This window comes from Callionymus lyra, chromosome 6 (assembly GCF_982586985.1).
Source record: "Callionymus lyra chromosome 6, fCalLyr1.hap1.1, whole genome shotgun sequence".
Lineage (NCBI taxonomy): Eukaryota > Metazoa > Chordata > Actinopteri > Syngnathiformes > Callionymidae > Callionymus > Callionymus lyra.
Window position 1 is genome coordinate 6,788,769 of NC_141823.1, and position 25,605 is coordinate 6,814,373.

Here is a 25,605-nt window from a genome sequence, read left to right on the forward strand (position 1 = left end):
TTCTGTTTTCATTTCAACTTTTTAAAGACTCTCTCTGCGATGAACAATTCATAGACACTTGTTTTAAATAAAAGACAAACCAGGTCAACCGAATGATATGTGGGGTAACTTAAACAAAAACCCCACTAAAGGTGGGTTGATGTTGTCGAGACCCAGTCTTATATATATAAATATATATATATATATATATATATATATATTTATATATATATATACACATACACACACGTGTGTACGAACCTCAGCATGAGTCATGGGGCTGGTTTAGGGCAGAGCCCTCCTCTTACCACAAAAAAAAAAAAAAACTAAAAGAAAAGACAGACGTTCAACCACAAAAAACATGAAAACCCGCCTTTTCTTTAACCAAGTCTACGATAGTCACAACAGTGTGTGGGAGTTTACAGAAATGTTTACTGGATCTGGCAGGACACACTCACTGCTCCAACATCTGCAAACCAGCGGATTGATGGATTGATATATACTTTCATTTCTGCCACATTGGAGAGATGTTTTTTTGTTGAGGACTACAGATGGAAAGTAGCATGAAATCTGGTGCAGCCATCTTTTTTAATGTAACTATACATTGTCCTTTTAAATAAACTGAAATTGAAATGTAGGTAGTCATAGCAGTTCACATTATATTAATACATACAGTAAAGATAATAGATAACTGGACGATAATTAAATTATACTTTTAACAGTAGTACAAGTGAACACACTACAAAAAGTCTAAACATTCATTATTATCGTCACTTGTCGATTATTATTGTAATAAAAATCGCTTAATCCGACTTGACAGCTGCAAACAAAGTTGATGGACGTATGACAGCGATGCGTGTTGAAACAAAAAAGGTTTTAAAATATTTCTCTAAACGTGTGATTGATTAAAAAAAATGTTATTTTCTCTTTACGTAGAAAGAAAAACCGCAGCTCTGCTAGCTAACTAGCATGTAGCATTAGCCAGCTAGCTATCAAGCTAACGTCAGCTCCGGTGGTCTTCACACGTTCTGACACTTCACGAGCACGGATTGAAAGTGTTGCACTCGTTAAAAACCTACACAACGTTTTAAAAATGACCCTAAAAAACCCCGTGTTGTCGAGCCGGGTGACAGCGCGCACCGGGGGCTGCTGCCTCCACCTCCAGAGACCCTCCAGGTCAGTCACGACGACACGGAAACATCAGCCGCTAAAACCCGCAAATAACGTACCATTCTCGTCACCGTTGAGACTCGGGAGCTGTGTCGCGGCCTCTATCCATCTACCGCCGGTGGTCTCTGGTAGCCTGGGTAGGGAAGCCCGGGGTCGGACGCTGGAGAAATCCGCTTCGGTTGCAGCTCCAGCGCAGGCTTGTTTGCTCATAATTGTTGGACTCCAGACTGACGCTGCGTGACGACCGGCTGAGTCAGCCTGCGAGGGCACGTGACCCGCCGGAGGGGGCGGAGCCTGAGGCCACATGGCGCTTTGTTTTACTTCCTGATTCGCGCTGTCACATACGGGGCTTCAGGTGAGGACTTAACAACAATTAATTAATTAATAAATAAATGACTCGTCTCGAACTTAAAGGTCGTATTTGTCGAAGAATAATGTGAATCTTTCAAAGTGTGATTTAAAAATATATATTTTAGAAATAGAATAGAAATAGAAATATGCATATTTTGAATTCCTAAAATGACTCTTAACCAGTTGTATTTATGAGCAAAAAGAACTTCTTAAGACGTTTTTATTTGTTCAGGCTTTTCCTTGATTTTCTTTACTCTATAACTTACATTAAATTACTTATTTAGCAAACATGTAGTACATTTCTAGACTGCATTTTGCATCCTAGGATTCTTTTTAATAGCCACAATTAAAGATATTACTTAGAGCAATAACTAAACATTGTACATCACTTTTTTTTCTTACATAATTAACTTTTAATAGTTTATTCTGAAGAATGTATTTCCTAAGTAGATTTGTAAGTAAGTAACATTGTTAGACTAGAAGACATTTTTATTTTATTTTATTTTATTTTAAGACTTTTTTATTTGTTCAGGTTTTTCCTTGATTTTCTGGAACTCCTGTTGTGTTATCAGTTTTATCTTGATCTTTAAAGTATATACTTTATTGAATATTGTTTTTATTGTTTAAGCGCTTTGTGACCCTGGTCTGGAAAAGCGCTATACAAATAAAAATTACTTACTTACTTACTTACAAAACATTTATTAATCTGAAGCTTTTAACAACACAAAATATCACCAAAATTGAAATCTCCTCAACATTTTTAGTCATGTGTATGTATAAATATTCAGATTTCAACAAAATAACCTCAAATGTAAGTAAGTAAGTAAGTAATTTTTATTTGTATAGCTCTTTTCCAGACCAGGGTCACAAAGCGCTTAAACAATCAAAACAATATTCAATAAAATATATATTTTAAAGGTCAAGATAAAACTGAGAACACAACAGGAGTTTCAGAAAATCAAGGAAAAGCCTGAACAAATAAAAACGTCTTAAAATAAAATAAAAATGTCTTCTAGTCTAACAATGTTACTTACTTACAAATCTACTAAGGAAATACATTCTTCAGAATAAACTATTAAAAGTTAATTATGTAAGAAAAAAAAGTGATGTACAATGTTTAGTTATTGCTCTAAGTTATATCTCTAATTGTGACATATGACATGTTTGCTAAATAAGTAATTTAATGTAAGTTATAGAGTAAATAAATGCCTTCACTAAATAAAGAAAGGAGCACAAGCTCTACCAATGAGCACGTGATGAGATGAAAGAGGATTGTAAGTATTAACTTAAATATAGATAATTGTGTTTCCAATAAATACGAAGAATTTAGTAATACACGCCTGGACTCCAAAAAGAATAAGTATAATCACCCTATTGATATTTGTAGAGTGCTTTTCGAGGCCAGGGACACAAAGCGCTTAAACAATCAAAACAATACTCAATAGGAAATACATAAATATATTAATATTACTTCTCTTTCAAGTTAATAATTGATGATGTTCAATACCAGATTTATGCAACTTTAATGAGGTTCTTGTGAAACTACTAAATCTTTAAATGTATCATTGTTTTTTTTTGTTCTGACTGTTATAAGTACGAGCTCCTTTAACTTTTACCTTTATTTTTTTTGTGGATCAATATTATAATGTACCTTTGGTTCAGGAAATACAATTAAAACTACTTTTAATGTTATTTTGATATTAAGATGATAGTATTTTGTGTCTTTTTACTGCTGTCTTATCAGAGTTTTACATATTCATGCATTTATTTATTGAATTTGTTAAACTACTGAACAAACGACTGTCCATCATGGATGATGACAGTCATCCTCTCAACACTGTCATCAGTGAGCAGAGAAGCAGAATGAGTGCACGAATGCTCCTACCCAGGTGCAAAACAAATAGACTCAGGGACTCGTTCATTCCTCGGGCTATTAAATTGTACAATTCTGAGTTCGGGGGCAGGAGTGGAGTGAGAGTATCTGGATGTTCTGTTCTATCTTAGTCTTTGTATCTTTGTTGTTTTTCTTTGATCTATGTTCTTTGTCTTTATCTTTAGACTTAGATTGTATCATCTTGTTCTTTCTCTTTATGTTCTTATTATTTTATTTTTTATTTATTATTTTGTATTGTTTATGAAAAATTGCTGGCTATTGGAAAAAAAAACAATTTCATCAATAAATAAAGTTTTACCTTACCTTACCTTACCTTAAAAGCTACAAAACATTTTAGGTTATCATTTTGATGCTTCACCAAAATTAGATTTTTATACTAAAGCAGCAGTACGTAACATTTTATCATTATTATTAATAAATTGACATTTTCTCTAATGACTGGTTTGCCCTTGAACCGTCTTGACACCAGTAGAAGTTGTAATTGCTATTCGCTTCATAAATTTGCAACTCTTTCTCGTTTTGCACATGCGGTACGTGGCAACCGAGGTTCCGAGACATTTCAGTTACACTTTTCTCACAACGGGGGAGAGATTTAAAACTTACATAGTGCTAACATACGGACGATAATATGAACTTTCACACTCGTCCCAGAGTTAACAGATAAACGTATAACAAGAACAGGTCGTGCTCAGTTTCCGACTAATTTTGATTAACCGAGGATAATAAAGTCATAAAACTGATTCAAAACATCTTTTTAAAGAATGGCCTCAGGGTATAAGTAGGAAACACACTTGTCATGTGCCTCTAATTTACTTATCACCTGTCACAGAACATGCCATCGCTTTATAGGAAGACATTTACAAGATAAACTAACATATCTCAATTTTTGTACGTGTCCTTTGACAGTTTTCCCTTCATACATCTTGAGAAAAAAACATTCTTTAGAGAAACAATTTTCAGGATTGCTTTATTAGAAGCAATAAAACCACATGATACAAACATCCAAATACCTCAACACCATGTACCAATAAAGACTTCTTACAATTAACCCCTCAAATGATGAACATGAAGATAAAGTGCGACTTCAACCATCGTGTGACATCACAAAAAAGGCATGATGTGAATGTTGTTCAGGCACCAACACGCTTTTTTTTTTTTTAACTTTCAAGTCAAAATCCCAGCTATTTAAAAAAATGTAGTTTTTGAATCTATAATTTGTGCATCGATGACGTAGCAGAAGGAAACCGATGAAATCCCTGAGTCGTCCGCTTCAGGTCAGCAACGTTCTCCTTCTACGGGACGGCCAGATCACTCTGAGACGGGAGAGAAAAGATGCGTTTCATCGTTAGAAATGACTCCAGACACTGGAACTGTAAGGTAGATGTCGACATGCAATCATTCTAGAGAGAAATCAAAACCATTGACTCCATGTTAGCAGCATGCAGGGCAACAAAAACCTGTCGTTCTGCGTGAAGAATCAAAACTTATTCAAACATCAAAAGATGTTTGGGAGTAAATCAGTGTCATCAGAATATTGGATGATTCATTTTAACATTTCATATGTTGAATGTGTTTGATTGAAATGTTGTTTTTTAAGCGTTAAATGTATATATTTTAACAATTTAATTCAGTAGTTTGTAAAGTGGAAAGGTTGAGTTTTATTTATTAAATACTTGAATTAAAGTGTTTTTATATTGAAAGCTTTATTTTTTTTAAACAATAGAATAAAACATTTTGTAATATTTTAATAAGAATGACTTTGTATCACACTTATAGTTTGACATTCCAATTCCAAAAATAAAAAAATAAAAGATTGTCTGAAAGTTGGATCAAGTACTCTTTTGATTGTTATTGTCTGGTGGCACAATTATACCAACATTTTTTATATTGAACTTAAAAGACAACAAATTAAAATATATTGTTATTATGTTCACTATATTTCAATTATATTGAAAATTCTACCTTCAACATACACATTTCTTTAGTTAAATCGTTGTAAAAAAAAATGTTAACAACACGAAAATAGTCTTTTCAATTCAATATAAAAATGTCCGTATAATAGTGTCACCAGAAAATGTCAAAAGGAGAATCATTTTATATCGAGGTGTCTTTCTCGACACTCAAGGACGCCGTACATGAAATTTCGAGCTACTTGATCAAACTTTCAGCCAATCATGGTGGCGCTATTTTACCAACATTTTTATGCTGAATTTAAAAGGAAACAAATTTAAAAAAAAAAACTTTGGATTTAAAAAATACATTTTTGATTTATTGGAATAAGAATAACAAAGTAATTAAGTCATTTCTAAAGTGCCTAATACAAAACTCCAGACAGAATTCTGTAGAAGAACTCACATTTCTCCGCTCCTTAAAACTCTTCACTGGCTGTCAGTTTTACCACTGAACATCCAGGGACAGGACATTGAGATTGTCACGTCTTACAAGTTCCTGGGTGTTCACCTCAACAACCGCCTGGACTGGGTGGATAACACTGCTCCTCTTTTTAAAAAAGGGCGGAGTAGAATCTACCTGCTCCGGAGGTTGAGGTCGTTTGGTGTCAGGGGGCCACTCCTGAAGTCATTCTATGACTCAGTAGTGGCCTCTGCCATCTTCAACGGTGTGGTCTGCTGGGGGAGCAGCATGACAGCAAAGGATAGGGCTAAACTGGACAGCCTTATTAAGAAGGCCGGTTACGTCCTAGGGCGCCCCCTGGACCCTGTGGAGGAAGTGACTGGGAGGAGGATACGGAGCAAGCTGGGCTCCATGAGGAGGAACTTATCTCATCCTCTCCAGCACACACTGAGCGCATTGAGGAGCTCCATCAGTGATAGGATGCTCCATCCCCGGTGTGTGAGGGAGAGGTACCTCAGGTCCTTCCTCCCTGCTGCTATCAGACTCCACAACAAGAACACACCAAGATAATTATCTAACTGCACTTTTCTTGTTATTTTTGTAAATATGATTGTGTATATAATATAGTGCAGATTTATTTTCTATTCTATTTCGATTTTTTCTTTTCTTTTTAATATTTTATTTCTGGGTGTTTTATTTTTGCTGTTGTTAAAACGAATTTCCCCTCGCGGGACAATAAAGGGATTCTGATTCTGATTCTGATTTCTTTCAGGATCAACTTTAAAATTCTGGTTCTTACTTTCAGATCTATTCATGGTCAGACCTTCCATCAGTGATCTGATCCAGACTTACACCCCAGCTCGGGCTCTGAGGTCTGTGGATCAGAATCTACTGATGGTTCCTTCTTGTTTAGACACCAAAATAAACTGTTATAATAGTCTAAACGAGAAGACACAATTTTCCTAGGTGAATTTCTGTTATTTTTATGTTTTTTTTTCATTTATAATTCAATTTTAAAACATCTCACTCCATTAATTAAGATATTTCATTTCAGTTTCAACATTTGAAAGTTTAAAATATTCCGATGACGCTGATAAACTTCACTAAAGATGATGCAACTGTGATCCACCTGGGACACCCAGTGGTTAGTTCAGGTATAGCACCCTCGGCTCATGTCAGGTCTGAATCAGTGATCGGTTCAAGATCATCATGAAAAGGAGGTTAAAAACAACATGAAGCACGAGGAGGGATGCGTGGAGGGGTTTGAACGGTGGGCAGACCTGGCAGCAAGGGTTCCCTTGATGAGTCCAGGACCTGGTGAAGATCACAAGTGTAAGCTCACGTGTTGTCTGCAGCCCTGGAGCCTCTTTGACTTCTTTCTGTCCTTCTATCTGTTCTCAAATCACTTTTTAAAAGTTTGTTTTAATTCAGTTTTAAATGTTGGTATCATAGGGCCACCACACAAAACCATTTGTTATTTTTTTAGGTCGGATTCAATATACAAATTATTGAATTTAATTACTCGATAAAAACAAAACCTTTCAATTTAGAAATAATTGAATTTATAATTAAAAAAATATATATTCATAACAAAACCCAGTAAAAAAAACTTCCAGATGTGTGGGAATCTTTAAAAAAAATAATAATTTAAGACCTTTTATTAATAATAATAATAGTAATAATAATAGTTTCCATCTATTGCTGCTGTTTTCTGTGTAGTGTTTGTTTTGTTTTAAGTTAATTAAAAATAAATAATAATTGCTTCCACATAACATTGTGTTTGCACAGAACGATTGTGGCTCGTACGCTCAATAAAAATATTTTCAATTTCTTATTTTTTACCATCGTTATTTAAATAAATAACTTTTCTCTTTTCTGAATATTTTATTATCTTATTTTCAGAGTAAATTGTTCCTTTTTAGCGTTATAGACAAAAATGTTTGTTAATTTTAATGTAGCAACTGGAGCTCAGTTGTCTTCGTCTTCATCTTTGTCTTTGTCTTCGTCCAAAAAAGACACTAAAAATACCTGCGTAATTCCTGTCTGTGAACGACCTCCACCACTGCATATGTTATTATTTATGGAAGCCAGGGAGGTCGTTCACCTTGACCCTGAGACAACATGAGGTTTAAACTTCTGCCACACATGAGCTCAAAATATTGACTTTTCTGAACAATTCCTCATGTCTATGCTTCAGCAGTACGGAGGTATTTGGAGGTTTTTAAGTGTCTTTTTGGACGAAGATGAAGACGAAGACAACTGAGCTCCAGTTGCTACATTAAAATGAAGAAACATTTTTGTCTATAACTCTTAGTCAACATGAGGTTGAGTAGAAACAAGTGAAGTTTTGAGTGAACATTGAGTCATTTTAACGCTGGTTTGACATCGTCAAGTGTGGACTGAGCCGAAGACATGGACTTTATTTGTCCCCCGAGACCTCGATCGTTCAAACCTTCAGATCTTCCTCTCCATTCATTGTGAGTCGCCCTCCTCCGTTCATCCCTAACTTTGTCTCTAAACCCAGATTTTAAGCCTGCGACTCGCGTCTCACCTCATAAGTGGTTCCGGCCCAGAAGTATCTCATCTCCCTCCTGCATCCTGCCACCAGGGCGGCGCTGATGACGGTGAAGGGCACGAGGTAGAGAAGTGCAGGCTGACCCATCCCTGACAGCAGCATGACCGCAAACGTGGTGATCATTCCCAACAGATACCCTGAACACAAACCACCATCAAATCAAGCTCAGACGGTTGAGAAGTTAAAAGTACTCAGAGAGCGAAGACCTCTGTTTATTTATTCTAGTTTAATTAAAGAATACACTGAAGCCAAAAGACAAACGACAATACGAACAATGTCTGTAATATGAAGGGAAGCCTTTAAATGTTTTTTGCATTTAGTTCTGCATTTCATACAGTGATTATCGGAAATAACTTTGTTCCTATCACCGATTACAAAGCGCAGTTATGCTATTGTTATTATAATTTATTCCTGTTTATCCGGTTTCAACAACTCATTCTACCCGTGTTTTTATCCTCATAAACCTTTCAGTTATTATATTTTTTCATTCATCATTTAATTTAAAATACATTTTTACATACAAACCTTATTGTAAGAGACACCTTTTTTATTAATGTATTTATTTTATAGTACTTTCCTACATTCTTTGTCATATTGTATCCACACCACAAATACTGACAATAAACTGATATGTGACAATCACGTAGAAATGAAGGCACTTACAAAACAATTTATATATTTATAAATAACAAGAGTAGGTTTAACATAATATGAATTAGAAGATAAATCAATCAAATCATGTTTAGAACTTTCTGAATGTGGGACAAAATAAAACTTATTTTAATATTCTATTTCTTTGGACATGTACAAATATTTATTTTATTAATAGACCAGCAGGAACTTCAAATAACAAAGTTGGAAAGTAACGACTTCAAACTTCTATCTTGTATTTAAATACTGTATATTTAAGTAAATATTTCAGTAAAAAGGGATCCGTGCGCCCTCTTGAGGCTGCGTGGCGCAATGACATAAGGGTAAGGTAAAAAATAAAAAATAAACTTTATTGATCCCTCAGGAGGTCTCCTTCGGGAAATTGTTTTTTACCAATAGCCAGCAATTTTTCATAAACAATAAAAAATAATACATAAAAAATAAAATAAGAAGAAGAACATAAAGAGGAAGAACAAGATGACACAATCTAAGTCTAAAGATAAAGACAAAGAACATAGATCAAAGAAAAACAACAAAGACAAAGGATACAAAGACTAACATAGAAGAGAACATCCAGATACTCGGGCGTGTTTGAAGGAAGTTTTGCTTCTTTATCAAAATAATATTGTCATTAAAAAACGTTCTTCAATCAAAAAATACTTCAAAATGTTTTCACAAATGTTCAATAATAAAAATTTTGAAAATATATTACATTTGATTGAAGCAATTAATTCAGACACAACCTACCAACAATATACAAATATTAAAGTTACAAAACTATATTTTTTGATTGAATAATGAAGAAAACAAATCTGCTAATCAGAGCGCAACATTTTCATGAGGAAAAAAGAAAATTATAACAAGCATGTCCGACAGAACATGGCAAAAACTAGCCTAACGTACAGAATTCCTCATACTTTCCGTATAAATGAAGCTTGATTGACCAAGATTTATCCGTTTTTTGTGAAGCGTCCTTGAACGCAGCAGTTTTTCTTGGTTTATTTCTTGGTTTTATGAATCACAGTGTCTTAACAACTAAATAAAAATATGTTTTCTAAAAATTGAAAGTATTTATGCTATTTATTTTTAGTTATACTAAAGAGCCGACTGATTTGTGTCGACTTTAAATACGAGGAGGAAAGTGGGAGAGAATCTTATTATTAAGTTTTTACCGAAGCAGCAGCTGACGAAGTAAACCTTCCGCCTGCTGTTGATCCAGACGTCGAACCTGCTGCAGTAGGCCACCAGCATACCTGCCAGATGAGGTCACAGTATTACTCCTCCCAGTACTAGGTGCTCTGTGTTTCGGACAAAGGTTAAAAAACTCACCCGGGATGATGATGTCGCCGTAGCCCAGGATGGAGAACTGCATGCCGCACGGGTTCAGCGCCATGTTGGCGAACCTCGGGACGCGCATCACGACCGGCAGCTGCGGCGACGAAACATACGTTTAAACATGAAATAAAGTCAAAGTTCAACGAGCAGAAGGTTGATGATTCTTTTCATGTTGATTGACTGGTCTTGTCATTATGAGCCGGAGCAGAAAAACACGATTTAAACGTCAATTAAAACTCTTGTAAGATGTAGTACTGAGTGATCTAGGAATTGTTTGTAAGTATCATGTTGTCGATATAAATACTTCAAGATCTCCTCTGTGGCCTCTGTTGGATCCATAGGTCTGTGGACTTACACTGTGACTGTGGCTTTACAGAAGAAACACAAACTTATCATTTTATTTATCCTGGAAGAAAATTCAGTTTTGACTTCTTAAGACTGACGCTTACATATGGAAGTATATCAGTGCGTTAGAATATTTAATGGTTGAATTAGACATTTATGATGTTGAAAATGTATGTTTTTTTTATTTTTTATTCTATAGTTGTTTTGTTTAATCATTTAATTTATTTTTTCATTTTTTCAATCATTTCTATATTATTTGTAATTATTGGAAGGTTTTTGTTTTCTTTAAAGCATTTCACATTTCTTTCATTTATTCAATAATTTCTATATTCTTTTTTTATTATTGTAAGGTTTTTGTTTTCTTTAAAGCATTTCACATTTCTTTCATTTATTCAATAATTTATATATTATTTTTTATTATTGTAAGGTTTTTGTTTTTTTAAAGCATTGGATTTCTTTTTCAAATTAATTAAATGAAATCATTTGTATATTGGATTTCTTTTTTTTTTTTTTAAATAATAATAAAATTAAAACATTTAATAAATCGCTCATGTTTTTAAATGAACACATAGTGTTTGTTATTCCAATTACAATAATTGAATTGCATCTTATAAAATATATGTGAATTTCTATATTAAATTCAATATAAAAATGTTGGTGTAATATCGACACCATGATGAAAGTATCTCGGTACTCTTTAGGTATTTTCAATAAAAACAAATTTAAACTTCTATTTTATGTTTTTAAAAACTCTCAAAACAACATTATTTCAATTAAAACAATATCAATATTGTGATGGAAGTGATTTACTTCCATACTTTTCATTAATAACAGTAAACAATACAGGAAGTGGCAAGAAGAAACTAAAAAACACAAAAGTTTGTCAATGTTGATGATGTTGGTCATAAACATCTTCTGTGATACACAAACGTGTTTTGAAGAGTCAACACTGATGATCTGCATCGATGAATAGAAAGCATCATCTGCACGGTTCAGCCAATCAGGTCGTGTTCCTTCCGTCTTTAAACGCTCAACGTACCCCAGAAGAAGTGGTTGGAAATGACTTTCTAACTCACACACACACACACACACACACACACACACACACACACACACACACCACTCTGGACCTCTAGTGAACAGAGAAGGTCTTACTTTCTCAGACGGAGCTGGAGGTTCAGCCGGCACCATCACCGTGTTACCTGGCGTCTGTCACCAGCATCCCAGCCGACAGAACCACCAACACAAAACGCCAGGATTGTTAGTGAAGCAGCAACAAAGTCAGTGGATCATTCTGAACCTTTTTTTTTGTTTTGCTTTGGAAGATAAAGGACTGTAACTTTTTTAAGTGATGCAAATGGATGGAACGTAAAAGGTGAAAATTATGACACAATCAGAAAATCAATCAGGAAGATGTTGGATGTCGGTGGATTCTGCCGAAGGACTCACCCTCTCGCCGGACGCCCCGGGACCCAGAGCCACCTGCACCATGATGCTCTCGCCGTTCTGTGCAGGAAGAAGATCCACTTTTTAACCTTTTTTTCTGTCATTGTTTTCACTCTCGCAATTATTCCTCATCCACATACTTTTATTTAATCCCTTTACATTTTTCTTACTAATTAGAATATTCAAAATCAAAATCAAATCATTTTAAAAACGTTTTCTTAGACATAATTTGACATTTTAATTCAACTCAAAACCATTTAATTTAAATTATTTTTTAATAATTAAAATCAATTATTTCTGAAATGAAAACACTGACATTTCTTTAAAGAAATTTAAATTAAATACATATTATATGTACAAGGTCCAACTTTTCTTAATATAATATTTTGTTTGATATTCTAATTCCACTAATTAAAAAAGAAACTTTCTAAATCCCACATTTGTTCGTTCATAGCATTTTAAATTCAATATAAAAATGTAGGTATAATAGTACCAACAGACAATATCAAACGAGTACAGAGCTACAAAGTATTTGTTCATCAAAAAATAACGCTATTGTCACATTTGTATATTCAATTTAAAGGCCACGGATGAGAAAATATTTAACTTAGAAAATATATATTTTATTTATAGTAATTAAAATATATATATCTAAAAAAAATATTCGTTGTTAAATTATTCCAATTGTAATAAAAAAAAAATCATCTAATTAAATTACTTTAAAAATTTATATATATTCGATGCCTAAAAAAACACATTTAAATTTTAAAAAAAACTCCACTAAATTCAACTACTCAACATCCTGATGACACTGATTTACCTCCATATCAAACCACCAAAATAATCTGTCAAAAATGATCGTTTGTTGATGTCTGCATCATATATATAGCATTAAAAATATGTATCTGCCACTGCTGCGACTCACCTTGGTGAAGAAGGGAGTGATGAAGACGAAGAAGACGTCGTACACCAGCAGGAGGCTCAGCAGGATCACACACACCTGAGAGGCGTTTCAACAGTCAAACACTCCCTCAGTGACGCTCGGACCACAGCGAGACTCACCTTGAAGTTGGACAGCGAGATGGTCCTCAGGAAGTTGAGGCAGAAGGCGATGCCGAGCAGGTCGTGCAGGATCCAGATCCACCTGCACAGACGGACCCATTAACTACATTTAGACCTGTGTTGTATAGATGTAGATGTGTTGTATAGATGTAGATGTGTTGTATAGATGTAGATGTGTTGTATAGATGTAGATGTGTTGTATAGATGTAGATGTGTTGTATAGATGTAGATGTGTTGTATAGATGTAGATGTGTTGTATAGATGTAGATGTGTTGTATAGATGTAGATGTGTTGTATAGATGTAGATGTGTTGTATAGATGTAGATGTGTTGTATAGATGTAGATGTGTTGAGAGGAGAGTGTGAAGCTCATTGATCGCGACGAATGACGCGTCGATAACACAGTGAGAAAACAAGGGTGACGGTGCAAGAAGCTGCACAAACACGGGTAATTAAGGACTTTAAAAATCAGATTTGTGTACAAATTGTACACTCAATTATTTATATGTTATACGTTTTACATCTTTTGGGTGACATGTTTTAAACCACATAGACGAGAGGGTTTTATTAAGTTGTAAATCAGGAAGTTACTTTATGTCACAAACAGCTGTGCAGCGTCGTTTCACATTTTTTACTCAAGAGCGAAAAATAGCTACAGTTTTTACCGTTACAAACTCCTTCCACACTAGTTAAAAACTAGACGTTGAATAGTTGAATTGCTAAAGAAAAATCAGGTTTAAAAGTTTGTCATGTTAAATAGATCAAATCGGTCGAAACGATCTGTGTTTGATTCATCATTTTAGAGATATTACATGATTAAATAAAGTTGAAAAAGTTGGTCCCTCGTTAATCACGATCCCGCAAATAGTGACCATTCAATTTTTCACTCTTTAATTTAAAATTAATGTAACATTTATTTGAACCTGCAAACTCAACATTAGATAATAGACGCCATCAATCTCAACGACCTTCTCAGTGACGATGAGGTGAACAGCTCCCATGATGCTTTGCTGCCCAGCCAACTAATCACAGCTGAGGATGACTTTTGAAATAGCAACATAGACGTATAGTTTAAAATATAATGTTGTAGCGACGATCAACCGTCACTCGATAGAGCCTTGTGCAGAAAGGCATCATGGGAGTTCACCATGTTGTTGGCACCATAAGCAAGTATGACACGTCATCTGTGAGGGTCTCGGATCAGAGCCTTCAAAAGAATACCACGAGTGTTCAAGATATCTTCTTGGTGCTGGTTCAGAACTTTAAAAAAAGTACCTGTCGTCGTTCCTGTAGACGGCCCAGACCACTGAGATGCTGATGCACACGCTCGCCAGGATCAGGGACCTCACGGAGAATTCTTTGTTCCGAACAGAGAAGCTTAAAACACACAAACATCACATCATTTCAATATGATTCAATATGACCAAGCTTTTATTTAAGCAACATACACACAATAGACACACTTGACATGACCTCAGTTGTAAATAATAGACACCGGTTCCTTCATCAGGCTCTACTTACGTACATTCTTTCAAATATTTTCGGTTTCAATTTTATTTCCAAAAAATGTTTTTTTAACAACAATTAACACGTTTGATGACAAATTTTGACTATAAATTAAGGAAAAAGGCTAAATTTAATACTTGTTTTGTTGTGTGACTGTCACTGGCACGCTGAGGACTTTGCTACAAGGAATGTGTTTTAGTATAACTTTAGACTTTAGACTTTATTTTATCGTCATTGCACATAAAAAACACAGAAGTGAAACTGGCAATGAAATTTTGTTGCTTGGCAACCGTTAAAAACACAGCATAGGGTGAATTTATATTAAAAAAAAGGTTAAATATACAAAAAAATAAGTTAAAAATAGTGCAATATAATTTAAACAGAATAAATAAAGAATGCTTTAAATATTGCATAGAATGAATGTATAAAAAAGTATAAATATAAATAAGTAAAAAATAGTGCAATATAGTATAAATAAATAATGTTTTAAATATTGCATAGAATGAATGTATAAAAAAATATAAATATTAATATTAATAAGTAAAAAATAGTGCAATATAGTATAAATAAATAATGTTTTAAATATTGCATAGAATGAATGAATACAAAATTATAAATATAAATATTAATAAGTAAAAAATAGTGCAATATAGTATAAATAAATAATGTTTTCAATATTGCATAGAATGAATGAATACAAAATTATAAATATAAATATTAATAAGTAAAAAATAGTGCAATATAGTATAAATAAGTAATGTTTTAAATATTGCGTAGCTCGAAGTTATATTGCACATAGCAGTATAAGTGTAACTCTGTGTTCTTAACTGTGAATGATTTCTTTTTCAACAAATCAAAAGGATCTGAAAGAATTCTGGTGTTTCAGGAATAAAGAGGTTACTTTCAAATCCCTTTATTCCATTTGAAGGTACAGTTAAATGTGTTAAATGTATAAACTGTTGCTTCGTTGTCATGACCTTCGAGTGGAGGATTCATTACCTTCCTTTAGGGCAGCTCAGCAGGTCCAGCACTGCGTCCACGCAGCCGAACAAAGCGGTGGCAGACGCCAGCGTGAAGATGGCGATGAAGAAGTAGACTGAGAAACCAAAAGAAAAACTGTTATATCCCCAAAGTGTCATATTCTGATGACATCATGTCATAACATCAAATATATGCTCAGGTGACGTTGAACTTCAAATGAATGCTAATATACAGAGAGGTGAAGAAGAGAGTGCAGGTATGGTGGACAGGGAGGTCAGAGTGAGAAAGTCAGGAAACAGAGGGAGAAGAAAAGAGATGAAGAGACTCATAGAGACTAGAAACAAGATGAGAAAGAGAATAAATATCAGAGCAACATGTGCAGGAGTCGGAGACACAGAGAGGATGTGGTGGAGAGAGTTGGACATGAAGAAGAAGACGATAAAGTTCAAGGATGAATAAGGACATGAAGAAGAAGAGGATAAAGTTCAAGGATGAATAAGGACATGAAGAAGAAGACGATAAAGTTCAAGGATGAATAAGGACATGAAGAAGAAGACGATAAAGTTCAAGGATGAATAAGGACATGAAGAAGAAGACGATAAAGTTCAAGGATGAATAAGGACATGAAGAAGAAGACGATAAAGTTCAAGGATGAATAAGGACATGAAGAAGAAGAGGATAAAGTTCAAGGATGAATAAGGACATGAAGAAGAAGACGATAAAGTTCAAGGATGAATAAGGACATGAAGAAGAAGAGGATAAAGTTCAAGGATGAATAAGGACATGAAGACGACGGGTGAAGTTGTAGAAATGACCACAGACATGTTATGAATCATTAACATTTGTTGATTTATGATCAGGAAATAATATTCACGTGTTTAAGACGCTAAAGATTGACAATAAAAGATGATTTTAAGTTTAATAAAAAAACAAAAGATGGATCATCTTTATGCAAGGACGTCAATAATGGAATTTAATAACTTAGTTTCAGAAACTGAAAAAAGATTCTTAATAAAAAATAAGTGTAAAAATTATAAATGCTTTTTTTTTTAATATTGAATGTAACAGGGAAAATGTAATACATTCAAGATGCTACGTCTCTGTATCTCACTTATATGTAACTCTTGAGGTGATATTGTATTATATTTAATGACAGATTTTGACTATAGATTAGTAAGAATATACTTGGTAAGATTTTAAGTTTTTACGGTATAAACAACTGCTCTTTTAAACTGGGAAATAAAGTTAATAAAATATAGCTATAGCTGTAAATATCCAACAGAACTGTGTCGATTTATTTTTTTGCTTTTTTTCTCATATTTTATTTTTAGCAGAGTCCTTTCATGGTTTATAGTTTTAAAAAGTCTGTACGGAAATACTTTTTTTTTTAAATTAATTTAGAATTAACATTGACGCATTTAAGAATTTGTTCATTTTCGTGTTGTGAAACTAATTGACACAGTTAACTAATTAAACCTTTAGCCACTAGATGGCAGCAGTTATTGCATCCTCCATAGCTAAAGAAAAAATCAAATCCTGTTAGATCCCAGCGATGACTGAGGACAAGAGGATACAGTGACTCCAGCAGCTTTTAGATGTTTGGACATATTTTGGTTTGAAAACAAATGAAAGCAGTTACGACTTCATCAAGAGTCATGTGGTCTGTAAATACTACAACACCAGAGTCAAGTACTCGACAATACTACACATATATCCTTGATACTATACACTATCACAATGTGATCCGTATTGTATTGTCATATTTATGCCGATACAGAGTACACATTAACTCTTCATTGGTCATGCAAACACACACTGACTCACCGAGGATGTTGAAGAAGAAGTACATGAGCAGCAACACGCCACACATGGCAGCGACCATCAGGAGCACTTTGATGGGCGAGTAGACGAAGAGTTCTCGGCTTTCTTTGCTTTCACTTCCTCCTCCCAGGGCTGGTCCGTCATTCATGCGATCCCTGCCAGCGACAGCAGACTCGAGTCATCATAACCGCGCACTAGTATACGCCACATTTGTAATTTACAGCTAAAAACATTTTTCATCAAGTTTTCCAGTATCATCGCTCGCCTTAAACCAGAGTCTTCCTAATATACGTTTCCTCACACAGAACCTACATGGAACTCATCTATGGAAGTACATCAGTATATTGAACGTTTGAATTAGACATTTCTAATGATTAAACTGTGTTGGTTTTAATTGAATATTGTAGTTTTTTAAATCATTGACATATCTTTTTCATTTATTCAATCGTTTATACTGTATATAAAAATGTTTTGTTTTTTTTAATTTCTTTTAATATTTAAATAGTTTGATGTTCAATAAATAAGTTTTAATCCAACAATTAAAAAAACCTTTTTCTGAATTCAATATTTTTCAATATGTAGTACTTTTAATTCAATACCAAAATCGTACCAAGCTATTTCAACCAATCACGCGACCTGCAGACAATCATGTGATGATGTGGAATCACTGGCGTTTGAAATGATCACGGCTGATTCCGAAGCAACGATATTGTCTGACGGCACGATTACCGGTATATCAATATTTTTAAATTTAATTTAAAACCATACAAACTAAAACGTATAGAAACGATCTTCAAATGTTTTAATTCAATTATTAGAAAAAACTAGTTCAACCTTTCAATATATATAATTATTGAATTATAGGAAAAATAATGCGATGAATAAAGAAAATCAATGTTTCAATAATAAAATTTAAAGTTTCAACATTAGAAATGTTAAACTCAACCACTCAATATTCTGATGTCACTGATTTACTTCCATACTGATCCAGCGTCTGCGGTATTTAAACAATATGTTTTAGACTCGTCACTTTCATGAACTTACCTCTCGCTGGCGCCGCTCCAGTAACTTCCCAACGCCACCGTAACCACGGAGATCAGCAGCAGGACGAAGATGCTGGGATCGATCTTGGGTTGCGGCGGAGCGTACATCTTCACCTGCATCTCCTCGCCGAACTCCTGGCGGCGAGATAAACAAGTTTGTCACGAGCTGTTGCCGGACATCGATCGTCTTCGGTCGAACGGCGACAGACGAAGAGTCGTTATCTGACCTGATTCGCTTCCAGGAAATCCCGGAACCTCATGAGTCCTACAGGGATTTGGATCTTCTCCGGCTCTGACTCGTTGAAAGAAGGAGTGATCTGAGCGGAAACAATAAAAAAACATTTGAAAGGAAAGAAATTAAAGGTTGGATGTTTATTAATGCCATCAGAATATTAAATGGTTAAAATTAACATTTGTTATTAAAATGTGTTTCTTAAGCATTTAATAATTAATATTATTATTTTTAAATAATTTAATTTATTTTTACATTTAAAGAATCAATTTGTTGTTTTTTTTAATCATTGAATAAATGTTTTGAATAGTTTAAGTACTGGAAAAAAACGCCATTTAAATACTATTTAAACATTTTGGTATAATTTTGCCACCAGACAATACAAAGCCTAGGAATTAAAATACTTAAAATGATTTAATTCAGGAAATTCATTTTAGAATTATTGGATTTAAAATGTCAAGCTTTATGTGTAAAACATTTTGATAATATTATGATTTTTTTAATCAATTATTTTAAGAAAACCTACCTATTCAAACTTACATAATAAATATTGTCTAATCCAACTTGAAAAATACAAAAAGGAAAAAAAAACAGGTCATTAAAAGAAAAGTTTCAACAAATGTTAAATTAAATCATTCAATATGGAACTTCATTTAGGTGTTCCTCAAGACATTGTGAGCAACACATTAATAGGTAGACCCCCCTGAAAACACACCTCCATAGTTGCGCAGCATCGATGCTAACTTTCAGAGATAAAACCAGCTTCGACACTGGAGCTCAAGTTTGTTTGGCTTCATAATAAAACCAAAACCAAATGTTCTAAAATAGAACAGAAACTGAAAGGACTCTCACCAGAGTTGTGTTGCTGGCGATGAGCAGAGCTGCTGCTCCCAGATTCTGAGCCACCAGAGCTTTTTGTCTGAACTCACAAGTTCCCCTCATCACCACCACAGCTTTCCCCGCCACCAGCTCCGGACTGACCCCTGAGGGGTCACACAGGAGGCTGGACGTCAGGTTCACCAGAGGATACTGGACCTGGAGGCATGAAGACAACACACGTCGTGAAGACAGGAACGATCATCACAGGAGGTTTTAGGACGAGTGGAAAAAAATCGTGCTCTGAAGCTAAATATCAAGATTTAGATTGTAGGACAACATAACGTTTGATATACATATGATATATTTATTAGCTCTGCTCAGAAGGTCAACTCTTAGTCAATGTATATCCATGTTCATGTTCCCGATTCTGGCCAATTTGAAGGTCAACTAATGTGAAACTCCAACTCTCCTGACTGACATGTTGTAAATAATGAAGTCTTTCTCTCCAAGATGCAGTAAGTTACTCATCATGACCATGTTTTGAACTTATTACTTTAAAAAGTTGCTCTGAAATCTGGGCGAACGAGAGGTTACGAGAGTCCATTATGACGTAAAAAGGCTTCAATCCTCCTCCAGCCAGCTGTAATCAGGCCCCCCTTTGTTTATAAAACGAGTCCCTTGAAATCTTGATGATTGACCAATCACAGCAGAGTGGGTGTGGTTATGGTGAACACGATTTCATCAAAGTGTTTTCAGTGGGCGGAGCTTAAGATAATTTTCTAATGTCAATATTTCAATGAAAAGAGAGTTTTGTACAAACACACACTGAATAGAAGTCTGACATTTATTTAAGAGACAATTAAATCAACACATTAGTTCCACTTTAAGGTCAAGTCCCGTTGCTATGCAGACGACACCCAGTTGTACCTTTCAGCTAAACCCACCTTGAACAAAAATCAACACTTGGTTATTCTTTAAATTAACAACAGCAAGTCTTTCTCCCTCAAAACCCACCTTTATAAACTGGCTTTTTCACTTCGATTCATGTTTTGTAGTTTCTCTTTTGAAATATACACTGTATTTTTAACGTATCGTTTCTCTTTTACATCATGTTTTACTGTTTTTTTTTTACTGTTGCTATGAATAAAATGTATTATTATTATTACTACTTGAATAAGTCAAACAACTCTTCCTCGCCTACTGTGGCAGTTGTGTGAGCTGTACAGTCATGATGTTTGTATGTAGGTGTAGTTACTTCTATTTGTCTTGATCAAGAAACTTGACATAGAAGATTGAAGCTTTTAAATGTGAGTCATCTGTTGGTTTAGCTATGAGCTTTGTGAGCTTTTCTTCAGAAGGCTCAGATTTCAGTTCTTTGTGTGTGAAGATCATATGGCATTGAATAAAACCAGGTAGAGTCTGATCCTGGTCATAATAACAAAAGGTGTTCCTATTGTCTTATGTTTTTATTTCCATTGTATTAATATATTTTTAAGGCGTCCTCAGTTCCAGAGCGTGTTCAACCATGAGATACTCACAGCGGCATCTACGGTGGATGACAGCGGCGTCAAGGAGCCGTTGTACAGGAGACAGTACTCGTGGTATAAACTTCCATTTGAGAGGCGCAAGACTGCTTCTTGGCACTGTATCTGTGGAGGGAAAACAACAACATGTAGACAAGATTATTGAAACACTCTCAGTTGAGTTGGAACAATAACAAAGTGAATACAAGTATCAAAGTCTACAGTATCTTTTACACATTGATGAGTCATTTACACACACCGTACCACGATCATCGTGTCATCAGCTGATACAAGTGGGTCACAACTGTACGACGCTCGCGCTCATTAGCTTGTGTGATTAGATGTTCTTGCGTTCATTCGATTAAACGCAAGTGTTCCAGACGTCTCAAGTGCTTGGCCGGCTGTCAGCCAATAACAAATCATTATACTCAGACTCAGCTCTTACTTCTAACAAATGAAAATGGCTCATATAATATATTCTGTTCTGAAAGCTTGTTTTTTTTTGTTTCTCCGAACTCTATTTTGGGGTATGAGAACTCGAGGTCAAAGAGCATTAAAATTCATATTTATTGTGAAAGTGTCCGATTGTTTGGCTTCATATTTTGGTTTGAATGTAAGAACAAAACGTTCGTCTGCTCCAAATCCAAGAAACAATTATTTATATGAAAGTAAACGAGTGACAACAGAACATAAGTTGAATTCAAAATTGTAAAATTAGTTGTTGTTTTTTATTGAAATGTTGTTGTTTTTTCAAGCAATGATTCTTTTTTTTTAATTACTAAATGAAATAGTTTTGTTGGAAGTCGTTTTTTTTTTTTAAATCCTTTTCAAATGAATTATTTTTCCACAAATTATTGTAATATGTAATATATAGTTAATATGAGATTCCCATAAGAATGTGTACGACATGAATCTTGTCGAGGACAAACACAAACTTTGAAACATTAAAAAAGAACTCAAGAATGTATTCATTCATTAGAACAGAACCAGACACACACTGAAAATAAAATCACTGAACGAATCAACCTGAACGAGTCCACTGAAGGAAACCATCACGACAAGATCTTGAGAGCAAAAAGTTAATCATAATTGACTATTAGTTGTTTTTTTTACACTCAACACTTATTATTTATATTTATATTTATAGTTTTATATAAATTCATTCTATGCAATATTTAAAACATGATTAATTTATTCTGTTTATATTATATTGCACTATTTTTAACTTATTAATATTTATATTTATACTTCTTTTTTTTTATATACAATCAGCCTATGCTGTGTTTTTTAACGGTTGCCAAGCAACAAAATTTCGTTGACACTATCACAACACCAGAGTCACTGCTGTGTCCTTCTGTGAAATGACAATAAAAGAAGGTCTAAGTCTAAAGGTTGAATTTGTTTTTATTGAATTCAATAATTCCTATATTGAAAGGTTAAATTATATATATTTTTTAAATGATCGATTTATAATATTTTATTTTAACTTCATAGCATTTTCTATATATTTTCTATCAATCTATATAATACAGTTAGTGCTATTATACCAGCATTTTCGTATTTTTAAAACGTTTCGAATCTAAATTATTGGCGAAAGACTATTTTAAAGAGAAAACAATACAAAAGCTAATATAATAATAGGCAAAATGTAAGCAATAATAATAATATCATACCAAAAGTACTAGTTATAATAATGTCACTGATTTACTTCCATACTGATCCAGACTAAAATAATAGCAAAGTAACCAAAATAATCTCCTTGTTGATCCATTAAATAGAGAAAAAGAAAAAGAAAACAACTTTCAAAGAACATTTAGTTATTTAAAGATTAAAGGAAGTCAATATGAGTTTATGGATAATATTTTGAACTTTGTCGACAGAATACAATAAAATAAACCTGAAAATGTGTAATAACTCGATCATTTACACACTTATGAGCCACATTTAGTTGAAAAGACAAAATAATAATTTGAAATCCTGTCATATTTACACACAATTCTTCCTTGAGGCGAAACAGAAAATGAAAGAACAAACAAAAACTGTGTCAAAGTTAGAAGCGACTGAGATTCCATGGATTAGAATTGAAATGTCACTTGAGTTGTTTGCTAGTTTTAAAAGCTATAATCCGATTATCAGATGTTTAAAGATGATTTATTAGCTTCAAGCTAACTGACGTGTTTGTCTGTTTAAATCAAATAGATCTACTTACGCGTGACGTCATGAAAACCACCGTCAACACGACCATCCACAGATGACGTTTCATGTCCGAAACATTCGCGTCTGGAGATGTTTTAGCATCAATTTGGGGATTTTTTTGAAGGAAGATCTGCGAACTTTAACAAAAGCGACGACAACACTTCCTGCTTCTGCTCGTCACGTGACACGATCCTGGTCTTGCCTCCGAAACGTCAGAACTGTCACTCAGGGATCAGACAAGAGTCATTAAATCAAAATAAAAATTCAAAATGATCGTCATCACCTTCTTTTCATGATGAATTCATTCATTTGGATCCAGCAGTTTTTTTTCTAAGCTTCATGTTGACTCATCTGATTTGTCCGTGACGTCAGACTGCTGACTATGCACCCCAAAAACATGCAGGAAAATAATCTTTACATAATAATAAACGGGAAATTAATCAATTAAAAAAACACTTACAAAAGGGAGGCTATCTTTAATTAACATAAATATGGTATGAATTGGAGTAATGAATAGGTTCTTGCAAAATGTTTGTGAAATAATGCTTGAATATAAATAAATATAAAATAAATATTCCTTTAAATTAAATAACGGGAAATGTGAAAAGTGCAGTAAAAACACATGCACACACACACACACACACACACACACACAAACACATGCCCTTGGGTGACATTTTTAAAAGACGATTTCTATGATTTTATTAGACTGATGTCCTCCCTGACAGTTATAGCATGAATCTGTTATTTTTTACAATATCAAATGATTAAGGTGGTTTTTTTAAAAAAAAAAAAAATGAATTAATGATTAAGTAATGATTAGTTTTTGTGGGATATTAGTCTACATCCTCTAGATCTTTGGCAGTATTCGATTGTGGATAAATATGGATTTAAAGCTTCATAAACCTGTCATCTTTGACATTGACATAAGAGTCACAGCTGAAATATTATGTTTTAATTAACAATTTATTTAAAATTCCATATTAAAAATCTTTAACCATATTTAATGATCTGAGCCCTTTCAATTGAAAGCTGAGAATCTAAACTTGTTTTAAACAATCAATAGATATAGATAAAAAATGAATGAACTGATAAATAAATAAAAGGATTAGAAAATTTGGGTTTTAAACAGTACAGAGTACGACTGTGATAATAAAGGATTACAAGGAAGACGCAGCTGATTCAATGCTTTTATTTTGAAAGCCGAGTGTTTATTTCCTCCTACTGAGGGGAAGATACTGTAAAGTTTAGCAAGAAATCTGCAGATTTAAATTTGGCTCTCAAGTGAAGGATCCTGAGCGATTCTGATGTTGCTTCTGAATGGTCAATAAGTCGTGGGGGCTCCTGTGATTGGCTAGATTAACGCAAAAGGACTAAAGTTCATAAGCGTGAGAAAAACGAATATTTTATTTAAGGCCAAATTGTAGTTTTTAAATATTCTATTGTATTTTTCTTAGTCTTATCTCTTTTTTACACAATTTAAATTAAAACTGTTTCAGGTCTTCATTGTATCTGTAGATAAAGTCCATAAACCTTTACTTCGTCACACAAACTTCATTACTTTGTTGTAAAACCTTATTCCCTTTAGTTTTAAAAGTCTCTGCCTCAATGGAGATGTGATGTAGTTTGATGAGGATCATTAGTTTGTGCCTCAAACTTTTCACTGCAGTTGTATTTACGATCAGAAAATAAAAATTATTCCCTTACAAACATTCAACTTTAATGATTAAACACATCAGTCAGACTGTGGAAAATCAAGGCAAATAAATGTATCCGTGAGCATTATATTGACATTCAGAGATACAGCAACAGGCGCGCGTCAATTGCATGTATAAACATTTTCCCTAAAAAATGTTAGATGGACATGTAGAAATAAGCATAATAACATCGTAGGAAGGGAGTTATTACAAAATGTTTATGAAATGTTGCATTACATTTATTTTTTAAAGAGAGAAAAGTGGAAAACTCGTGCAGTAGCAAATGTGGTACCAGTTGGACTCGTGATAAGACAGTTATTACAAAATGTTATGAAGTATTAAAATAAAGTGCAAGGAGTTAAAAAAGTGCAAATATAGCACAAGGAATGAATGAGTCCCTGAGTCTATAAGTGTTGCATCTGTGGAGGAGGATTATTGCTCCGCCTGCTTCTCTGTTCAGTTTGATATTTTTATTTCAATATTTCAAAATAATGTTTTCTAAATTCTATATTTTATTTAATTCACAGCCTTTTAAATTAAATATAAAAATGGTGTCATAATAGTGGCTCCACATGTCTATATTGAAATTATATTATTTTTTAATGATTGAAATAAGTAGATAGATACG

General features: G+C 33.8%; 2 protein-coding genes across 6 annotated transcripts in view; both read right to left on the reverse strand.

The window, feature by feature from the left end:
• trpm7 (transient receptor potential cation channel, subfamily M, member 7) overlaps positions 1 to 1,353 on the reverse strand; it is a 47,152-nt gene extending 45,799 nt beyond the window's left edge. For all 3 annotated transcript variants that reach the window (XR_015711416.1, XM_087793290.1, XM_087793289.1), the window contains exon 1: positions 1,209 to 1,353. Coding sequence is in view for 2 of the 3 variants with exons in the window: in XM_087793290.1 (XP_087649416.1) it covers positions 1,209 to 1,211 (3 nt within the window). In the remaining variant the exon portion in view is untranslated. The remainder of the gene's footprint in view (positions 1 to 1,208) is intronic.
• Positions 1,354 to 4,344: 2,991 nt separating this feature from the next.
• sppl2a (signal peptide peptidase like 2A) lies at positions 4,345 to 23,458 on the reverse strand. 3 transcript variants are annotated; one of them, XM_087793291.1, is made up of 17 exons: positions 23,294 to 23,458; positions 21,100 to 21,210; positions 19,595 to 19,777; positions 18,738 to 18,827; positions 18,512 to 18,645; positions 17,471 to 17,622; positions 15,665 to 15,761; positions 14,435 to 14,536; positions 13,161 to 13,242; positions 13,024 to 13,098; positions 12,102 to 12,158; positions 11,808 to 11,861; positions 10,302 to 10,401; positions 10,145 to 10,225; positions 8,298 to 8,458; positions 7,027 to 7,060; positions 4,345 to 4,707 (listed from the first exon to the last, which is right to left on the reverse strand). In XM_087793291.1, the coding sequence occupies exons 1-17, from the start codon at positions 23,345 to 23,347 to the stop codon at positions 4,703 to 4,705; spliced, it is 1,572 nt and encodes a 523-aa protein (XP_087649417.1). In that variant the 5' UTR covers positions 23,348 to 23,458; the 3' UTR covers positions 4,345 to 4,702. The 3 variants fall into 3 exon arrangements, with proteins under 3 accessions (XP_087649417.1, XP_087649420.1, XP_087649419.1); XM_087793294.1 differs by lacking the exon at positions 11,808 to 11,861; XM_087793293.1 differs by lacking the exon at positions 7,027 to 7,060.
• Between the last annotated feature and the right edge of the window lie 2,147 nt (positions 23,459 to 25,605).